At 40.2% G+C, this 19675-nt stretch overlaps 1 protein-coding gene and 1 long non-coding RNA gene across 4 annotated transcripts in view; both read right to left on the reverse strand.

Moving 5' to 3' along the window:
* The window catches only part of LOC115363371 (nuclear GTPase SLIP-GC-like), a 48655-nt gene that overhangs the window by 19757 nt on the left and 9223 nt on the right, over positions 1-19675 (reverse strand). Inside the window, exons 8-22 of one of the 3 annotated variants that reach the window (XM_030057545.1) lie at positions 18176-18392; positions 17267-17527; positions 16923-17114; positions 16437-16612; positions 16188-16281; positions 16011-16104; positions 15759-15880; positions 14458-14631; positions 14207-14364; positions 12103-12220; positions 11800-11908; positions 10049-10182; positions 9568-9649; positions 9389-9462; positions 7266-7660 (exon numbers count right to left, since the gene is read on the reverse strand). In XM_030057545.1, the coding sequence (XP_029913405.1) occupies positions 7652-7660; positions 9389-9462; positions 9568-9649; positions 10049-10182; positions 11800-11908; positions 12103-12220; positions 14207-14364; positions 14458-14631; positions 15759-15880; positions 16011-16104; positions 16188-16281; positions 16437-16612; positions 16923-17114; positions 17267-17527; positions 18176-18392 (2014 nt within the window). In that variant the 3' untranslated portion in view covers positions 7266-7651. Of the gene's footprint in view, positions 1-213; positions 286-2088; positions 2205-2708; positions 2791-3690; positions 3852-7265; positions 7661-9388; positions 9463-9567; positions 9650-10048; positions 10183-11799; positions 11909-12102; positions 12221-14206; positions 14365-14457; positions 14632-15758; positions 15881-16010; positions 16105-16187; positions 16282-16436; positions 16613-16922; positions 17115-17266; positions 17528-18175; positions 18393-19675 lie in introns of those variants that run through there. The other 2 variants (XM_030057544.1, XM_030057543.1) reach the window with 2 other exon arrangements.
* Positions 5302-6743, reverse strand: LOC115363373 (uncharacterized). Its single transcript, XR_003928583.1, has 2 exons — positions 5750-6743; positions 5302-5705 (listed from the first exon to the last, which is right to left on the reverse strand). It is a non-coding gene; the product is annotated as an uncharacterized LOC115363373 (long non-coding RNA).

Below are 19675 nucleotides of genomic sequence, written 5' to 3' on the forward strand. Positions count from 1 at the left end.
GTGCCACAAAGTGTCTATAAGATGTGTTGGTAACATTAGAGCTCACAGTTCAAGTGTCCACTTCTCTGCCTTCTCCCTGCCTCACTGTCTGTGTTAAGAACCACTGAGTGATCCATCTTCACGTTGTGACTCTCCCCGATTTAAAACAATGTTCAAGCCATGAGGATGTGCTCTGTGAAAAAAAAACTGACACTTTATCGTGTAAATTCTTACCTGTTCGTTTCTTTTTCTCATCTGTGGCTGGCCTGAGTTTTCTCCCTGACTTTTTCTGGCTTTCTTTAATAACTGTAATAACAACAAAGCCACATGAAAATCAATAGAAATCTTCTTCTTCATCTTTTCTTTTTTTTTTTTTAATAAATTCACAATACAACACATTACACAGTCCATCACCCTATTTTTTTTTTTCAAAAACTGTAAAACTTCTTAAACCTGTCTCCTCCCACAATTTTTGCTCAATTGACACCAAACTTGCTACAGAGCATCTTAAGACTGTCCTACACAAACGTTGTTTCTGAGATCAAAAATTGAGCCTACAGTGCATCAAAATGTTTGACTGTAAACGGTACTGTAAACATATACCTACAAATTCTTGCTAAATAAATCTTCAATGTTCATGGAAAAAAATGGACAAAATTCTAGAGTCATGGTAGATAATGTGTGGCAAATTTCAGAATTTTATCTCAAAAACTTAATTTTTGACAGCATTTTGAATTTTGCTCTCATGTTAACAATTGGAGTCAATGCAAGAATGGCATTTTTAAACATCAGTTTTTCACTTATGGAGCAAATCAGTCATTGTTAAAAACAAATGATCAATATCTCCATGCTGTCTAGATGCAACATGTGTATTTTCAGAATAATAACTTAATAACTGAATTTTTGACAGCTGTTTAAAATCTGCTTTTCCATGCATGGATGGCTGCTGTCCTGCACGTCATTGATTGGCTCAGTCAGTTTGTGAAGCTACACGTTAAATTTTAGCTCAGAGAGCTAGAGACCAGTCATTGGTGTCAAAGACTGTGAGTTCAAGCCTCTGCTTGTGCAACATTCCCATGTGCCAAAACTCAGCAAACTTTGCACAAAGGTCCAGTCCCATGCCAGATCATCATTGTCAGATTTTTGTCTTGATGACTTATTTTTTATTTATTTATTTATTTATTTATTTTTACAGTGGTTTGCTCATATCTTGTTATCCACTTTGCTGCTGTAATGCGTGAAATTTCCCCACACTAAATCTTTTTTCCCCTACTAAATAGTATGGTAGTATGAGTATTGGAACGCAGGGTTAGTATGTCCCAATACATAGTATGTCAGATGCAGTATGCCAAGAGTACCAGGATGTTCTACTACATCCGGTCAGATTTCGCAGTATGGATTTCAGCATGCTGCTCTGGTCATTCTGACCCACAATCCTATGCGCAGCGGACGTTACGTCGCACTGACCGAGTTGTGTGTACAAGCCACACCCACATACAGACGACAACAAAACACACATATCGCACAAAACTCGCTCAGTGACAGCAGAAGCGACAGGAAGACAGAAGATCAGAAACATGACAGAGGACAGCGCAGTATGAAACAGCAGTGGCATTTTGACAACAACATTCAAATTTACCGCTACGGACGGTGGCGGAAGTGAGCAAGAGGGGCGGACTTCAGGGATGATGTATGTAGTGTGTCCCAATAGTATGCATATGCATGCATATTTCATACTAAACTGCATACTTTGTAAGGGCAGCTGCAGTACATACTAAAAGTAAAAAGCATAAGTATGAGATTTGGAAGGCAGGGCAGGTGTGTGAATCAGTTCAGTTTGTATTTAAGTTCATATTCTTCTGCTTGTTGCTTAGAATTGGCTAAAAATGCCCGGACCCAACCCATCGCTGCACAGCAGCTATAATTCCCCTTATATTCTCACAGAGAATGAGATACACACCACTGTAGCAAGTGTAGTGCAGTCTTTTGTACAGTATCTGTAGTCATTTCCAAATAAAAACACATGTATACATACATGTGTTTATACATACATGTTTTCCAAATGTCACTGTAAAATATCTCAATGCTGCAAACACTGCATCACATTACCTTCACAAATTCTTTGAGCTTCTGCTTGAATTTTGCCCTTGGTCCTATTTCTCTGATCAAGTCATTGATGTCTGACTCCTGAAGAATTAAAAAACTCTCCTTGTCAATTTGGTTCTCTGAAAAAAAATAAGATACATCTTGGTTACACAGCAATAACTCTTATTTTCAAACTGTGGAAAATATCCATTTAATGAGTGTAAGCAGTACCAATACCCAAGGAATTCTGATATTGATTTTTCATACACTAGTCCAGACACCTTGGTGGTCGTGGTTTATGTCTTCCAGCTCACTGTCTGCTACATTACTGAAATTAATCCTTGAAACTCTTTGGAGACATGCAGAATACAGACAAAAATTACACTGGTTTCTTATCAGAGTTTTAGTCACTTCTGGCCTTTTTTCCCAGCCCTCTTGTCATCATTACATTTTTAAACTAAGATCACTGAGGATAAAACACCAACTTATGGGCAAAATGTCCCATTTTACTTAGCTATTGTACTGTACTTTCTATATTCTGCATGACATTGGTAAGTACAGCCAGAATCCACACTGTATCGTATCTGTGCCCAGCAAAAAAAAAAAAAAAAAAAAAAAAAAAAAAAAGGATGGTAGCACTTTACCTTCAAACCTTGGAATCAGCTCACTGAGACCCCATTCATTCAATTTGCCCCGGACAAAATCAAAAGTCTCCATGATATGCCACTGTAAAAATGGAAGATAACAGCAATTACTATTTAAGCATTTAGCAGTTGCTGCTCTTACCTACTTAACAAACACTCTTGTTGTCGTTGTTGTTGTTGTTCAGTAACAGTGGAGATGATATCAAGGCCTTTATTTTGACAAACATGTTGTGTTTTATCCATTTTCCAGTTCCATTTTTCCATATGTACTGAAGGAGACTCGTGAGACCAGATTCAAGTCAAAGAAATCTAGGAACTTAATAGCAATAGTGAAGATAGCAGTAACTTTATCCGCTGCCCTCAACTGTTGTACAGGAAGTCAAGCCTCATCCTCAAACTTTTGAACTTTGTCTTTACAGGACAATGTTGTACAGAAGTCACTATAATATATTACGGAGAGACTGGCGTTCTCAATAATTTCGGGGGGAAAGCAGATTGCAGATTACACTTTGCCAGTCACCTTTAAACTGAAAAAAATCCTCTTTATTTCCTTATTGTAGGTGTTATCATTGAGTGATCTTTACACACACACACCCTTACCCTTAACTCAACTGAACCCTTATCATAACCTTAAACCTAAACTTGACAAATACCAGTTTCGTTTTCACGAAAGTAAAACTTAAACAAAAGCCGGCGTTGACTTGGCGCACAAGGAACAGCAGATTAAATGATCATTACAGTTTTTCTGCATGTGCACCAAAAGGACGAAGCACTAAACACACAATTTCAGGGAAGTTTTGTAACAATGTGTACGAATTCCACAAATGGCAAGTCTTAAGTAATCAAGTTATCTGATGAGAAATACTGAAATTAACAACAGTATCACTGACACAAACGAGCGTCCCACAGGCTACGACATATGATGTTGTTTAGTAACTACCCTGAGTCATCAACATGAACGTTTACAGCTGTATATAAATACCTCGGAGGAGACAGTATCAAGGAAAATGTAGCCACTTGCGCTTCTTGCTTCGTGCTGTCCAACTGGAGGAAGTGGCACCGCTCCTTGTTCCTCTGGAGCTCCGTGTTTCACTTGTGGAGAGTTGACTCGTTTAGTTGACTCGACTCAATAAACCAAACAAACAAGCCGCATACCATCTATCACAGTTTGCCCCCCCCAACAAGCAAGAACAAAATAATAACTCCCATATGACTGGGAGAGGCCTGTACGCCACGCAACATGTTCAAACACATCGCATTTGCACACACGATTTGACTTGTACACGCTGAGGATTTTAAAGGAGCAGTTCACCCAACATCCAAGAAAAAAAAAATACAATGGGGATGGAGGAGAGGTTTTTGTGGAGCTCAAAATACCCAGGCCAGCATAATGCACAATCCTCGGGAGTGAGAAAAAGAAAAAAAGTAAAATGTACTTTTTTGTGAATGAATATACGGTGGTGTGTGTAAGCCACGACTAATTCAGGGAAAATTCATTTTAATGCTTTTCCATATGCCAACAATACCCAGGATATGTGAAAATACAATTACCAGTGGGACAAGTGGCTGTGAGTTAAGTGTGTGGTGTACTAGTGATGGAAAATATTGTCATAAGTTTTGAAACAAATGTGATTTTGGACGAGAAGAAAACAGTGTGTGGTATTAAGGAACCGCCAAAAGACTGAAGTGCTGCACCCTGTTGTCATGCAGCAGTTTCACAAAGGGAATCTTCTGCACTTAATGCCACCAAACGGTGCCAACACCAGCAGGTAAACATGTTCTATGACAACGACAACTTGTTGGTTTGGGTTTGTTCTCCAGGCGTTTTCCTCTGTGTGCACATGTTCACTCACTTGGTCATGTCTGTTTGTGTGAGTTAGCAAATTTGTCTGTTGTGTGCACCGTGCCTCTCACATTTGTCTCAGGCTGCAGCTGGATGGTGTTGGCATCATGGTCCCAGACTCTTAGGACAACAGCCTGTTATGACAGAGAGCATGAAACCATCACACCTTGACCTTACTGTCAACTGAGAACAATGAAAAGCTCCCACAAAAACCTGTAGGGCTGATCACCTGATGCCATTTCTAAGATTATCATGTCATTTTCTGTGACCATAATCTCTCTATGATAGCTTCTGAGCTCAAATACAAATGAGTTTATTCCAAATGTCAGAAGAGATTATGTTGAGAGAGCATCACATAAACTGTGAGAATTATATTAGTGTCTGTTTGAATTTTTACACTTGGTCAGATTTTTTTTGTAGAGTCAGCGATTTCTGACCCTTCAAGACTTAATAAACTGTCCTTCATGTGAAAGTGTCTTACATGTGAAGCACCACTCTTTATTTGGTTTACAAAAGGTTTACAAAACAATATTCAAAAAATGTTCAAGGAAAACGGTATCAGCTACACTTCAGATAATACCTAATAATAACTGTTAATTCAACGTCTTTTCCATCAACACATTCAAATCAATACAAATAAAGCAATTTAAGTCTTTATTTAAAATTTAAGTTTTTCTTCATTTTATTACAGCATCCAAATCTAAATTCTAATCTCAGTTTTAATTCAAGATTAAAGATGATATAACAACATTTTTTTTATAGGCTTAACAAAATGAGAAAAAAAACAACCAGTACATTATTTCTACAAGAGTAAGAAACAGCATACAAACATTCAGACTACATTACCATATTCTCCAAAATAATAAGTAATAGTAAAATCAGTACGTATGATCAGAGATTGCATATTGCATAATATAAAAATCACTAAGTGTATTGAAATTCTAAATACGTGAAATCATCAAGTTTACTGTATGACTACTGGAAAAAAAAAAAAAAAAGACATTTGTAATGCAACCACCACAACCCTTACGAAACAACAAGAAGCCGGTCTGCCACTCCCAAAACAGAATAGAAATACAAACAGAATACAAGGGCTGGCATTCATATAAAGACTGCCAAATTAAACCTGAACCTGAAGGCAGCTTCTTCAACAGCTGTAATAACTCTGTTAAAATATAGTAATGGCTGATAAGGACACTTGCAGTAACCTCCTTTGCATGCCGATGGTGCCAGACTTTTCAGAGTCAAAGTTTTTTTTTTTTTATACAAAGTATGAAAACAAACACAAAAACTACACACAAATGATAGTAATATGAATAAAATAGTATAGGTGCTATTAAATCACTGAAACATCTTAGTTTTTGCAGATTATCAGTCCTCTTCATCTCTGTGAAATAGTATAATGCATGTTGAGTTGACGTTTTCACAATAGAGGTAGCTGCATATTGGCTACAACTTATCATTTATTTACGGGGCTCAAGACGACTCCTAAACTTTAATATTTACTAGGGATGTCCCGATCACGTTTTTTTGCCCCCGAGTCCGAGTCCGAGTCATTTGATTTTGAGTATCTGCCGATACCGAGTCCCGATCCGATACTTCTATAAAACCAGGAAATGATATGTTATTAATGATTGCCAAGAAACAACCGCGGTTCCAGATAGGTCAATATGGAAATGAAATGCACTCTTTGAGACAAATGAAGAAGCTAGTATAACAATTTAAGTGTTTAACAAACTGCATTTTGATAAAAGGCAGTTAATTGGCAAACGCAGATATTGATTAACCGATTTATTTGGACATTAGATTAACATTTTATAATTTAATTATTTTTAATTATTTTCTCAAATGTCTCCACACACAAACATAAATGGCAAGATCTAAGATACTGACAAAATATGTACAAACACAAACAGTAGCAGGAAATAAAATAAAGTACAGAAATTAATACAAAAACCAAGCGGTTGGAAACTAGTATACAGCTGATTGTTTACTGCGCGGGGGGGCTGGGTGCTTGTGTGTGAAAAGCGAAGCGAACAGCAAGCGGAACGAAGGAGAGATGGGAAGGCAGCCAGCGCACGGCATAGCAGCATAAAAACGAACACAATAATTATACAAATCCGTCTCTGATTAACGTTAGGGGGTTTAGTCACTTGGGGGAGTCTGGAAAGTGGCTAAGTTGTCATTGTATCAGCAAGTGGAACGAGGGAGAGATGGGCGGCCAGCGCACGGCATATCGGCACAAAACAAACACAACAAACGTTACATAAATAAGTTTCTGACTAACGTTAGGTTATAAAGTCACTTGGGGATATTTTGGAAAGTCGCTATGTTGTCATTGTATCACTGGTATTTGCGAGCGCTTGTGTTTTTCGCGCTAGGCGATTCATACATTCCCCCTCCGCCTAGCCTACAGCGGATATGTCGCGGCTGAATCAATCCTCTCAGCATGCACGCAGAAACTATTCTCTGCAGTGATTGGTTAATTCCGTTGTCAGTATTTCATGACGTATGGCCCAGTGCCCGCCTAACTCCCTCCGGACAATCCAAGCTAGCATCAACAACAGATTCCTAAAGGAGCCGCAGATTGAATATGTCGATGTGCGATGAAGAAATTATAAGGCAGGGAAAACCCTGACAATAAATATACATATGTATATATATTATTTATCCGATACCTGATCGGGACATAACGTCCGAGTCCCGATCGAGTCTTCAGTCATGTGATCGGCCCCGATTTCCGATCACATGATCGGATCGGGACAACCCTAATATTTACCATAGCATAATAAAGAAAACTGCAAAATGTAAAATCCAACACACATACTAGATTTTATCTAGACTTTCAACACATGCCCCTTTTGTCATTTGAGCCCCTGCCCTCTAAAGAAAGCTCTGCAGATCTCATCTGCAGTGTGATATTGAAACTATTAACATAAAATGCAAACACAAATTAACAATGAAACCAACACCCAGACTAATCAGGTGCAATATGCATGGCCAGAAAGGAGTCGGCCCAAGTCCAGAGGTCTGTTGGGCTCTATCGGCTGGCTACAGGGTTCTCCAACCGGCAACCTGGACTTCTGCTGCCTCTCTCCACTCAGCAGACCTGAAGCATAGAAACAGAACACACAGAGAGGCCACTGGGGACTGAGAAACAGCTTCAAAATGAACAGCAAAGATAAACAGGGCCATGATGTCATTACTTAAGTTATTATCTGACCAATAACTACACTACTAATAACTGCAAACTATACAAAATCAAAAGAGACAAAAGAGACATCACAAACTTGTTAGTTTGAATGTTCAGTTTTGATGATCGGTCAGCAGCTTCTTAAAGGAATACTCATAATAACGCATAATAACCTTTTTCTGACTTACCCAGACTGAGACAAGATGTTCAGTACCATTGACACTAGGGATGCACCGATACAACTTTCTCCGACTTTTTCAGTTCCGATGCCGATACCGATGCTGGGGCCCTACGTATTGGTCGATACCAGGTACCGATCCGATATCATTGTTGATTTAAGAAGCTACAAACCTCAACAGCAGCGGTGGCTCCCTTTGATCTGTTCAGCTGCTGGAATTCCTCGTTCCTCTTTCGCGTGGTGTTTCTGGAAGAGCTTGATAAAATTTGTGGTATTACATCTGGCAGTGCTACCACCACCGAGCTAGTTGGCGTGCTAAGGGTGAAATACCTCCATATCGCAGACCATTTTCGCTCCATGTTGCTTGTGTTTGCAACTCAACTCAATCAACTCTCGCGGCTGCTCTCCACGTGCCGTATGACATAACCCGTGTCGCAAAGATTTAAAGGGGAAGGATCGGTCTTACGGATCGGCTGCTTTTACAGATACCCGATCCAGGTAAAATGTTGATATCGGCGCCGATATCCGATGCTAATATCAGATCAATGCATCCCTAATACACACCATACCATATCATACCATTTGAAAATGGTATCAAACTCTTAAGTATGGTACCTGGTTAAGCAATGACTAGTATCTCTGTGGTGTGTAGGTTTCAATATAGGGAGTAATACACAGTAGACTAGCAGAATAATACACAGAATAACCCATACATTGACTGGCAAGGTGAAAGGCTATTATACACTGGGCCACAACCGACTTATAAAGTTTACACCCCACCGCCGACGGCGTACCGCCATGGTGCGCTCTTGAGGATTTTAAGTGCATCACAGTCGCATACCACAGGTACAAAACTGTCTAACTACATCCCCACAAACATCATTAACATGGAGGAAATATCGAGCAAGAGGAGGGTGGAAATTTTATCACCTGCTGTCTCTATGTAATTATATTAGCAACACAGGCCTATATGTAATATCTGACATCTCAAACAACAACATATCAGTTATCACAGAACTAAGTAAATAAACAACAGATGACTTACTTAATCATTAGGGACTCACACCAAAAGGAAAATATGATGCACCGAATTCCACTTAACATAAACTTATTACTCTACTGGAAAACTCCATCCACAACTGTGTAGGCAATTTAGGAAGGTCACTGAAGCTGGGAGGGTCTTATGCTCTGCGTAATGTAATTGGTCTAGAGTCATGATGGAGTGCTCCCTGGCCAATAAGGGGCTAACTACTAATTAACTATTAAATTACGGAATACATGGCCTGTATTATACTCACTGAGCACTCTTTTGTACACAAACATCTCGTCTCAGTCTGGGTAAGTCGAAAAAAGGTTTTTGCTGAAAATTTCAATTTTAATTTTTTTACAACAGTTCAAAATTTGTAATAGTTTTTAAATGCTACCCTTTGTAAAAGTAATTTAAAAAAAAACACTTAAGGTTTTACCATGTCATTGGTGTTTGTGTTGGAGCTCAGATTTTCATAGTGAGTCTTCACCTTCTCATATTCCCGAGTGACAACTGAAACAAATATGATAAAAACTCATTACTGACTTCACTGACAGGCAAATCTTGTTGTTGACAGTGAGCTGAATGACAGGTTTCATTTGGACATTTTCTCTTTACCTGGGATTGAGCGATCATCAGTCTTGAGTGACACCTCAATCGATTTCACCATATCTTGATTCAGGGTGTTCAGGATTCGATCCTAATTCAGCATTAAAATCATGATCACATCAACTCTGTGTTCACAGTGCAACATGAATTAAACCACAGAAAAAATTGCTGGAACTGTTTCAAATATGTGAAAAGGCAAGGTGATAGCAGCCAGATATTTTAGTTTTTTCTCCTCTTGTGAGAATGCCAGATTAACAACAGTAATTGTACATGTTTGTGATAGTGCCTGGGAGACTTTAATGGAGGAGTTAAATCAGCTTTCAACATAAATGATGACCTAAAAAGCATAACCAATGTTTGAGAAAGCTGAATATAAACCAAAACTTCAGAGGATGTAAACTGTAAAAGTAAGGACTGAGTGGGCAAAAGGTGAGCAGCACAATTTACTGCTATATTACAATTAGAGTTTGTAACACAAAATATCACAAACCGTCAAGTTTCTCAGTCGAGTCAGCATGTGATCTTTGGCCTGGTCAAACATGATGTCCTTGGACTCATGCAGGTGGTTCTTAATTGTGTCCCTCATGTTTTTCAGTGAGTCCTTTCCATGGATTTCTGCCGCGTCTACAGAAAACATATTGACACACTTGATTTTAGTGCTTTGCTTCTATAAGCTATCGAGATGAATAGCAATGTGGATCACCATGCTGTCATGGTACATCCAGGGGCGGACTGGGACAAAAAATCGGCCCGGGCATTTTGGACCAGACCGGCCCACCACATTCGATAACGCACACCTTTCCGGTCTTTTTGCTCTCTTAAATGTGTTTACCAACTGTGCAACTCTTTAAAGCCATAATGCCATGCAATTAGTTAGCTGTCATCAGCAGTGTTGGGCACGTTACTTTGAAAAAGTAATTAATTATAGTTACTAGTTACTTCTACTAAAAAGTAATTAATTTCCAGGAAAAGTAACTATTACGTTACTTTTTAAAAATTTGTTCAAATATGTCAAATTACTTGGCTGCCCCAATCATACTGGCCTATAGTACTATAGTGGAACAATAAAATACAATAGATGAATAGGAATTGAACTTTTTTATTCTATTGAACAGGCCACAACTGGCCAACACCTTTTGGGCATCTATTTCAGATTAGTGAGTGCAGGTGCCTATCAACATGAATGGAGAATGAGCCCAAACTGCACATAGGAAGGTCACGGCGACAAACAAAGTATACCACACAAATCCTTTAAATCTGAATCTGATTCGATTGATATCTCCCCATAAAGTTAGAACAAGGCATTAAAAAAAGGCAAAAATAAACAACAACAACAACAACAACAAAAACCCAAAACAAAACAAGGCAAAATAATAATAACAATAATAATAATGATAATAATAATTTAGCACCTGGGTTACAAATTCACAAAAAGAGTACAGAAATGAAAATTACAGAAACCCTAAATGCCACTGTGTGTGTCATCTAGCCAGTGACAGGCAGAATAATCAGAATCACTTCACTGTCATGGTTAACAACAAAGCGAGGTAATAAAGTGAAAACTGACTTTTGTCCGGGTGGGGAATTGAACCGAAGATCTCCTGCATGACAGACGGGGGCACTATCCGCTCTACCATCGGGAACTGTGTTCCTCTAGCATTGTTTGGACTTGTTCTTCATTCATGTTGATAAATTACGAAACAGCGAAAAAGTCCGATCGGTTTGAAAATTGACAGCCGCTTTTTCTCGCAGTTTCTCTGCGCCACTTTTGCGTTTTCTCTCATCTCAGTAGATCCTATGAGATAACGTTCGACTCGCGTTGCACTGCACACCGGCTCACCGGGCCACAGGCTCGTGATCTGATTGGGCCAGCCCCGTGTCATAGAAGAAGAATAACCAATGGGCCGCAGAGCAGCGTGTCTCAAGGGGCCGGCCCGGTGCTGAGTAAACAAACTCTTGCAATGACTTTATTTGCCGAAATCATTATGCAGGCGGGACCAAACTACGCAAAAGGGGTTGTTTAGCAAGGTGATTGGGCCAGCCCAGTGTCAATCGCGCCGCTGATCTACTGATCTTACGGTCAGCTATTTCAATAATAATTTAAAAAAAAAAAAAAAAAAAAAAAAAAAAAAGTGTCGGGGGACTGTCGGCCCACTTAGCACATCGGCCCACCGGGCAAATGCCCGGTGTGCCCGATGGCCAGTCCACCCCTGGGTACATCCATCATGTTTTCTGTCTTACTTTTATAGCATGGCTTCATGGAGTCCTGGATTGACCTCGCCAGACTGTGGTAGATTCTTTTCTTTTCATCTCGGATGATATCTTTGAGTTTTGTCTTCACTATTGCTTCCTTTTTAGAGAGAATAAAGTGTACTTTAACACTGTACCCAATGAAGTGGGACTTTTCAAAATGAAATAAAGGAACAAAATAAAAACAAAATCTTATACCTTACAATAAAAAGCAGATACCTTTACCTGTGGATAGACACTGGACAACAAACCATTCAATAAATGAAGATCTAATGGTAATAATAGTCATTGCACCTCTGTCTTGAGAAATGTCAGCTGCAGTAAGACGTCTTGGTACTTGCTGCCCAGAGCTTCTGTGTCAAGAGTAAAGTCACTGATGGCCCCTTTGAATGGTCCACGTCTTTCTTCATTCCTGAAACATGTTAACAAGTTGAAGACCTGTTTTTATTCAAGTGACAGCGACAGGTTCTTCCTCTAATTTGTGCAGTGTGTACAGTTAGGTCTATAAGTATTTGGACAGTGACACAACATTCATAATTTTGCCCTTGTACACGACTACAGTTGATTTGAAATGGAGTAATTGGAGTAATCAAGACATAATTGTAGTGCAGACTTTCAGCTTTAATTTAAGGGGTTGAAGAAAAACATGGCATTAACCTTTTAGGAATTACAGCCAGTTTTATTCACTGTCAGCCCATTTTCAGAGGCTCAGAAGTAAATGGACACTTAATGAAAAAGCAGTTTCAGGTGTGGCCTTTTCCCTCGTTATTCCATGACAAAGTAAGAAAATGAAAGGTCATTCAAGTGTTCATTCTAAGTGTTTGCATTTGCATTTGGTAACTGTCAGAACCCCCAACATGTAATCTAAAGAGGTGTCTGCAGATGAAGGCCACCATTAGGCTCAAAAAGCAAATAAAATCTAACAGACAGATGGCAACAACTTTAGGAATAGCCAAATCAACAGTTTGGTATATCCTGAAAAAGAAGGAATGCACTGGTAAGCTCAGCGACACCAAAAGGCCTGGAAGACCACAGAGGACATCTAAAGTGGAAAAACTGTTTCCCTGGTGAAGAAAAACCCATTCACAACATCTAGGGAAGTCAAAAACACTTTGGAGGAGGAAAGTGTATCACTGTCCAAATCTACAGTCAAGAGACGTTTGCGAGAAAATAAATACAGAGGCTATACAGCAAGGTGCAAACCAATGGTGTCACTCAAGTACAGGAGGGTCAGATTAGACCAGGGGTGTCAAACTCGTGCCATGGAGGCCCAAGAGGCTGCAGGTTTTCATTCCAACTCACTGATCACCCTACCTCGAAACAGAGAGGCGGGACTAATCAGTGAAATCACCTGGTGGAGTTGTTGGTTGGAATGAAAACCTGCAGCCTCTTGGCCCTCCATGGCACGAGTTTGACACCCCTGGATTAGACTTTGCAAAAAAACATCTAAAAAAGCCTGGCTGATTCTGGAACAAGGTTCTTTGGACAGATGAAATCAAGATGAACTTGTACCAGAATGATGGGAAGAGAAAAGTGTGGATAATGAAAGGAACAGCTCATGACCCAAAGCAGAGCTCATCATCTGTCCAGCATGGTGGAGGCAGTGCTATGGCATGAGCAGGTATGGCTGCCAGTGGAACTGGATCATTAGTGTTTATTGATGATGTCACTGCTGATGGAAGTAGGAGGATGAATTCTGATGTTTATGGGGCTTTACTATCAGCTCAGATTCAGCCAAATGCCACAAAACTGATAGGACGGAGCTTCACGGTACAGATGGACAATGACCAAAAACACACTGCGAAAGCAACCCAAGAGTTACTGAAAGCAAACAAGTGGACCATCCTTCAATGGCCAAGTCAGTCTACAGACCTCAACCCAGCTGAGCTGCTTTTCACCTGCTGAAGACCAAACTGAAGTCAGGAAGACCCACAAACAAGCAGCAACTGAAAGCAGCTGCAGTAAAGGCTTGGCAGAGCGTCTCAAGGCAGGAAACTCAGAGTTTGGTGATGTTGATGGGTTCCAGACTTCAGGCAGCCAAAGACTACAAAGGATTTTCCTCAAAATAATAAAAATAATCCTGTAATTACAGTTATGTATAATTTGTCCAATTATTTTTGAGCCTCTGAAAATGCGCTGACAGTGTATAAAACTGACTGTAATTCCTAAAATGTTAATGCCGCATTTTTCTTCAAACACTTAAATTAAAGTTGAAAGTCTGCACTTCAATCACATCTTGATTAGTCCATTTCAAATCCATGGTGGTGGTGTACAAGGGCAAAATTATAAATATTGTGTCATTGTCCAAATATTTATGGACCTAACTGTATGTATTGACCACTGCTTTTAAATGGGCATGCTCTATCAAATGATTTTATGTCTATAAGTAGTTTCTTACGGAAAGGTCTCCTTGAACGTCTCGTCAATGTGATTTCTCATGCCTGAGGCTAATTTCTCATTGATGTTTATTTCAGGTTTTTTTGTTTTTTTGTGAATGCCATTATTTTTAACAAGACACTTCAACGTCTTATGAAAACCCTTATTTTTTTTCTTTCCCTGGAATGAATCAGAAAACACAGAATTATGTAAAGGCAGTTTACAATGCACAAAATTTTGTCTTGTTGCTAAAAATATTATGCAAATACTTACAGAGACTAAGATGGACTTCAAGTCATTTTCACATGATTCTTGTGCTTTTTTAACTCCTTCCCTGAGGCGGTTTTCAAAAGCCTTATAAGTCTCTTCCATGGAGCGTCTGACTTTATCTAGCTCTTGCTTCAGTCTCTGATCCAGGATTGTGCACACCTCTTGTTTTTGGCGAGCCTGAAATTGAACATTGTGCATTCAAAATTCAGGGCTCTAGTTTCGCAGACCAGGCGAGGCGGGGGCGTAGCGCAGATGCGCTTCGCCAACTGGGTGTGGCCAGGCGGATTTTCCAAGTTTGGCACGCTGTTCTCGGTGGCGCAAGTACTCCGCCGTCCCTCCTACCGGCGCAAGGGAGGAGAGAAGGCGTGGAGTGGGTTTGACACAGCCGATTCACATTTAACCAATCAAATGAGCCCCTGTCCTTGCCTTTAAAATGCGCTGCGCGAAGGCGTAATGAAAGTTTACACAGCTGACAAGGAGGTCTACTGCCGCAGGCGGAGTGGAGCCCAGGAGACCGGCGCGGAGCGGAGACCGGCGAGCAGTGCGCACACGTCACCAAAACCTCACAGGCAGGCTTCCGGGATGTCAGGCACATGAACGATGCAATAAATACCGAAAAAAACACTATTCAATGCTACGATCACAATCAGCACATACATATATCTCCATATCAACTGTCCCGTCACAGCTGATGTCAGATCAAAGGAGATTGGCACCGTTTATGCTGATTGTGAGGTTTTGGTGATGTGCGCCAGCCAGCCAAACTTCCACTGCGCCGGCTCCGCTCCGCCTTGCGCGGAAAGTAGACGTGGTTTCAGGAGGCGAGCTTTTGGCGCACCTCGGCGAAGCCTTTTGGCACAAAACTGTCACTCCGCCAAGCCGAATCTGTCGGCACCTCCCCCCGCTGCGCCACCACTCCCATCTCCACGCAAGTCCGTCTGCGAAACTTGGACACTGTCCGCCTCTGCCGTTTCGCCGGTCGAAACTAGCTCTGCGCGGGGTTCGCCTCACTGCGCCACCCCGCGCTGCGCCGGGAAACTAGAGCCCGTAATGTTACAAGTTAAGACATTTCTTATATTTGATGGTAAAATCTGATTTAGAAGTTTGTTTAAAGCTAACTTGTAGTTTCTAAAACCAAGAAGGACATTACCTTCAAATGTAGAAACCAGTTCATACATACACTTTTTATTTTGACCTTACACTTAAGAACACAGGTACATAGGGCAGGAAATATGTGCTGTGTTTTAAATATTCCTAACAAATGTTCCACAAACACACAAACAGACTGAATTAAATGCTCATACCGATTCTCTGCAGTTGGCTCCCTGAATCAGACAGAGAATCCCGTAAGCTCCACAGACATAGTTTAATGTCTTTGACTGGCGGTCGTTGAGATCTTGCAGAAATTTCCGAAGCTGGGGTATTTCTTGAAAATAAATGTTGAGTTTAAATTAAAAGTGTAGATATTTACATCTGAAGTTAAATTTGTGCTCCTAACAGCTGTGTTTCTTAATATTTTTGATCCAGATTAATTTAAATATGGAAACATAACCTACCAGTGTCTGATTTTTGCAGACATTTTCCCTCATAGAACTCTTTGGAGCTCACTGTGAATACTTGGAAAAAGTTGCTGTCACCACTGAAATGTTTCTGGGAAAAAAGAAAAGAAATCTGTAATGTGGAAGGTTTGTAGTTGTGAAAACAGGTCTGTGACTATATGTGTCTATAAATACCTTAATCTTGTGTTGTCTTTGGAAACTGCTTGTCACTTGGTCCTTGGCTTCCTGGTTTCTTAAAAGTATTTGAGCCCGTTCCTCCTCTTTTGAACTAGACAAGATTTGTTGAACAAATTATGACAAAGATTTGTCACACACAAATAGAACTGTATCATCCACATTCACACCAAAACTAAGGCAAAGGCTGCATGACTATTTTAGATCCACTGCTGCTAAGCAAAAACTGTTTAGTAAATGGTGCATTACCTCGCATCTGAAATCCCAATGTCATCAGATTTGGTGCAGATGAACATGAGGCGTTGACACTCTCCACCGTTTCCCATGAGGCTGATGGCGTTTTCCAAGATCTCCCAGGCTTCTTTCTCTGCTGCTGCTCGATTAGTTTCACTCACGATCCACACAGTTGAACAACTTCCAACACACTAAAGGAAATATGATCATTGTCCAAACCTTAAATGGCATTCTCCAATGCAGAATATGTACAGAAATATTGATTGCTGTCTTAAAACAATGGTTATAGTTTTTACTGAAAATGTGTTCTCATTAGTATAGACACTTCAAGATGTAACTCTGAGATTAAGTTCCTCTTACTTTTTGTTAAATGGATTATGCATTAAGTTTTCTATTAGGCTAAGTTGTATATTAGGTGCAGTAAATAAAAGCTCAGTGCAAGGGAGCAGCATGGTGGTAATATAGTTTACAGATGATAAGGTATGAGTATGAATAAATTACCTCCTTCCACATTTCATCTCTGCTTTTGTTGAAGTCTCCATTTCCAGGAAGATCCACAAGTGTGATGTGCTCAAGAAGGTCAGTGACCTTTGGCACCTTGATGGTCACACACTTCACCAGCGGCCAGTACTGTGTTTCTAACTTCTTGTCGTTTCTTGTGAACTTGGCAATATTTTCCGATAGCTGCGAGGCCTGCAATATACACTGATTTTAGCTTAGCTGTGTTTTTAAGTAGTTCTTAACATTATTAAACTGAATAGTTAAGATATTACATTGGAAATATTAAATACTGAGTGGCAGAAATGTGTTATTAAGTGAAAATATAGAACACTAATTTTACTTACAGATTCACATTTCAGTATCTTCTTTTTAGACTGGAGAAATTCTGGGATTTCTCTGAAATACCTGCTGCCCCTGAGTTCTTCAGGTGATCTCCTAATGTCTTCTCCAAATAGTGCTGTGATCCTTTTTTTATGATCATTGTAATCTTCATCATCATCAGTTTGACCATCATCAGCAATATGACCATCATCACCATCATCATCATCAATATCGTCACTTTTCTCATCTACACTGAGGAAGTACCATACCTCATCTTTCCATGCCTAAAAAAAGAAAGTAAAATGTCAAAGGAACAATTCCCTCAAACATGATTTTGAATTTTGTCATTCTCTACTGACCTTCAAATCAGTTGAAACAGCGAGCAGTTCTGTATGCTAATGTAACGCGTTCATGTTGCCTATAATCTCATTATCACCTAGAATCTAGATTTCCCCTGCAGTAATCTTGCAGAGGAGTTTTGCTGTCTTCATGTACTCTTGGTTAGCTTGTAATTCCAAATTTTATAGTCAAACATCCCATTTGTATTTACCACTTTACTGGGTTGCATATACCATCTGAACTAAGAAAGCTTTTAAAGTTTTAAGGCAACATCTGCTTGTTATTTTAGTGACTTTGAGTCAGTGAAGTGTAATTCTAGAAAATCCAGGAGATAACGAGGTGAGTATTAGACTTTGGACCCACAATGCAATTCTTTGGATTAAGAACATTTGGATTATGTTGTTTTGTCAAATTTTAGGCTTTCATGTTTGCATTTTTGGACCTCTAAAAAAACTGTCGCCATTCACTCTAGATGTTTGGGAAAAGGCTGACTGGAGTAGTGCCAGTTAATTGACATGTGTTATATTGACCTACCGCACCAGTGTTTCAACTGACATGACTGCGATTGGATGATAATGAAATTTTTATTTTACCTCTTTTGTAATGAACTCAATCTCTGCTATGTAATCACAGGTCTCCATATTAGCCTCCACCTTGATCATGACCGAGGTACATGCACTGACAGTTCCAGAGGGCAGGAGAGCCTTCTCTCCAATGATGGTGTTTATCAGAGAGCTCTTCCCGGCCCCTGTTTTACCAAAGACACCAACCAGCTCTTTTTTCCCTTTCTCCAAATCCCTGATTTTATCCCTGTTGTGAAATAAATACAGTTTTTTGTAGTTAATAATTGTTTTGGCAAAAAATATGTGGAGAACCAAAAAAAGCCAAACATTTATGAAAATACAGTCAAGCATACCTTAAACTACAAGCGTACTAGTACATTCTTCAGTGGAACTAAAGGGGGCAGTATTGCTGCAGTTTCAAGACCACCTAAACTGAGACTAAGGGCCTACTCACTCATTAGCCCATTCGTGCCATGCCCAAGCACGTTTGACCCCAAAATCCGGATTATTTGACTAGTGTGAGCGCTCTGTTCCGTGCTTCAGCACAGTACACTTCCTCTGCTCTGGCACAGTTGGAGGAGGTGTGCTTCAGTACGGTACGGGCATTCATGCACGAGCACATGCACGGTCACGCACGCAGCATGTGAACGTGGGTATGACGTAAATCATGTGACTGTTCCTCCCGCGTTTCCTCCTGCCTCCGCAAAATTGTTTTATGTGCGCAGCGCGATTAACTGCGAATCGCTGCCTCGCGCAATCACCAATCAACCATGTTGTCTGTGTCGTTGTCCATTGTGCTGCTGCAACCACGTATAAACAGAAGTTGATTTATGAAGACATCAAGCTATGCGTGTGATGTATTTCAATGTGATGCCATACGTACCAAAGGCAATCGCGCTTAAGCGCAGTTGGGCTTGGGGTAATGTGAGTGCAGGCCAGTGAGGGACTTGAATGGGGGGGCATTCGTGCTTCAGCACGATACGGAACAATTGGGCCGAATGTGAGTGCGTCCTATGAGGAGTCTATTTTAATGATCTGTGCGCACAGTCTGAAGATCACGTGCAAGTGCATTTTGGGTGTGCAGGGATCACCTTCGACAACAGCAGGATCACATCAAAGCTCCCTGAGGTGAAGCAGGCATCTGTGTGAGCGTAACAAGGCATCCCTGTGTGTGTAACAAGCAGTGTATGTGCATTGATGCGTGCCTTCTATTATCTTGATAATGCGTCCTTAAACTAAAAGTGAAAACTGTGGCACTGACTTCAGACCTGTTTTTTGTTAGTCAATCATGCAATCACTTTCAACCACCCCAAGATAGCAATGGGTCAACAATGCGCCTGACCACACCTCATTTTATCACCAACACACCCGTGGGTGCTCAGATGGGCACAAGTGCATTTGCTATTTACACAACATAACATCATCACATAAACCATTAATATGATACAAATAAAATGCTGCAAAATGTATTGGGATTGTAATTACTTTTGAACTTTAATCAACACACTGAAGTTAGGCATTGAGCAAGGA

This window comes from Myripristis murdjan, chromosome 8, assembly GCF_902150065.1.
Source record: "Myripristis murdjan chromosome 8, fMyrMur1.1, whole genome shotgun sequence".
NCBI classification, from domain to species: domain Eukaryota; kingdom Metazoa; phylum Chordata; class Actinopteri; order Holocentriformes; family Holocentridae; genus Myripristis; species Myripristis murdjan.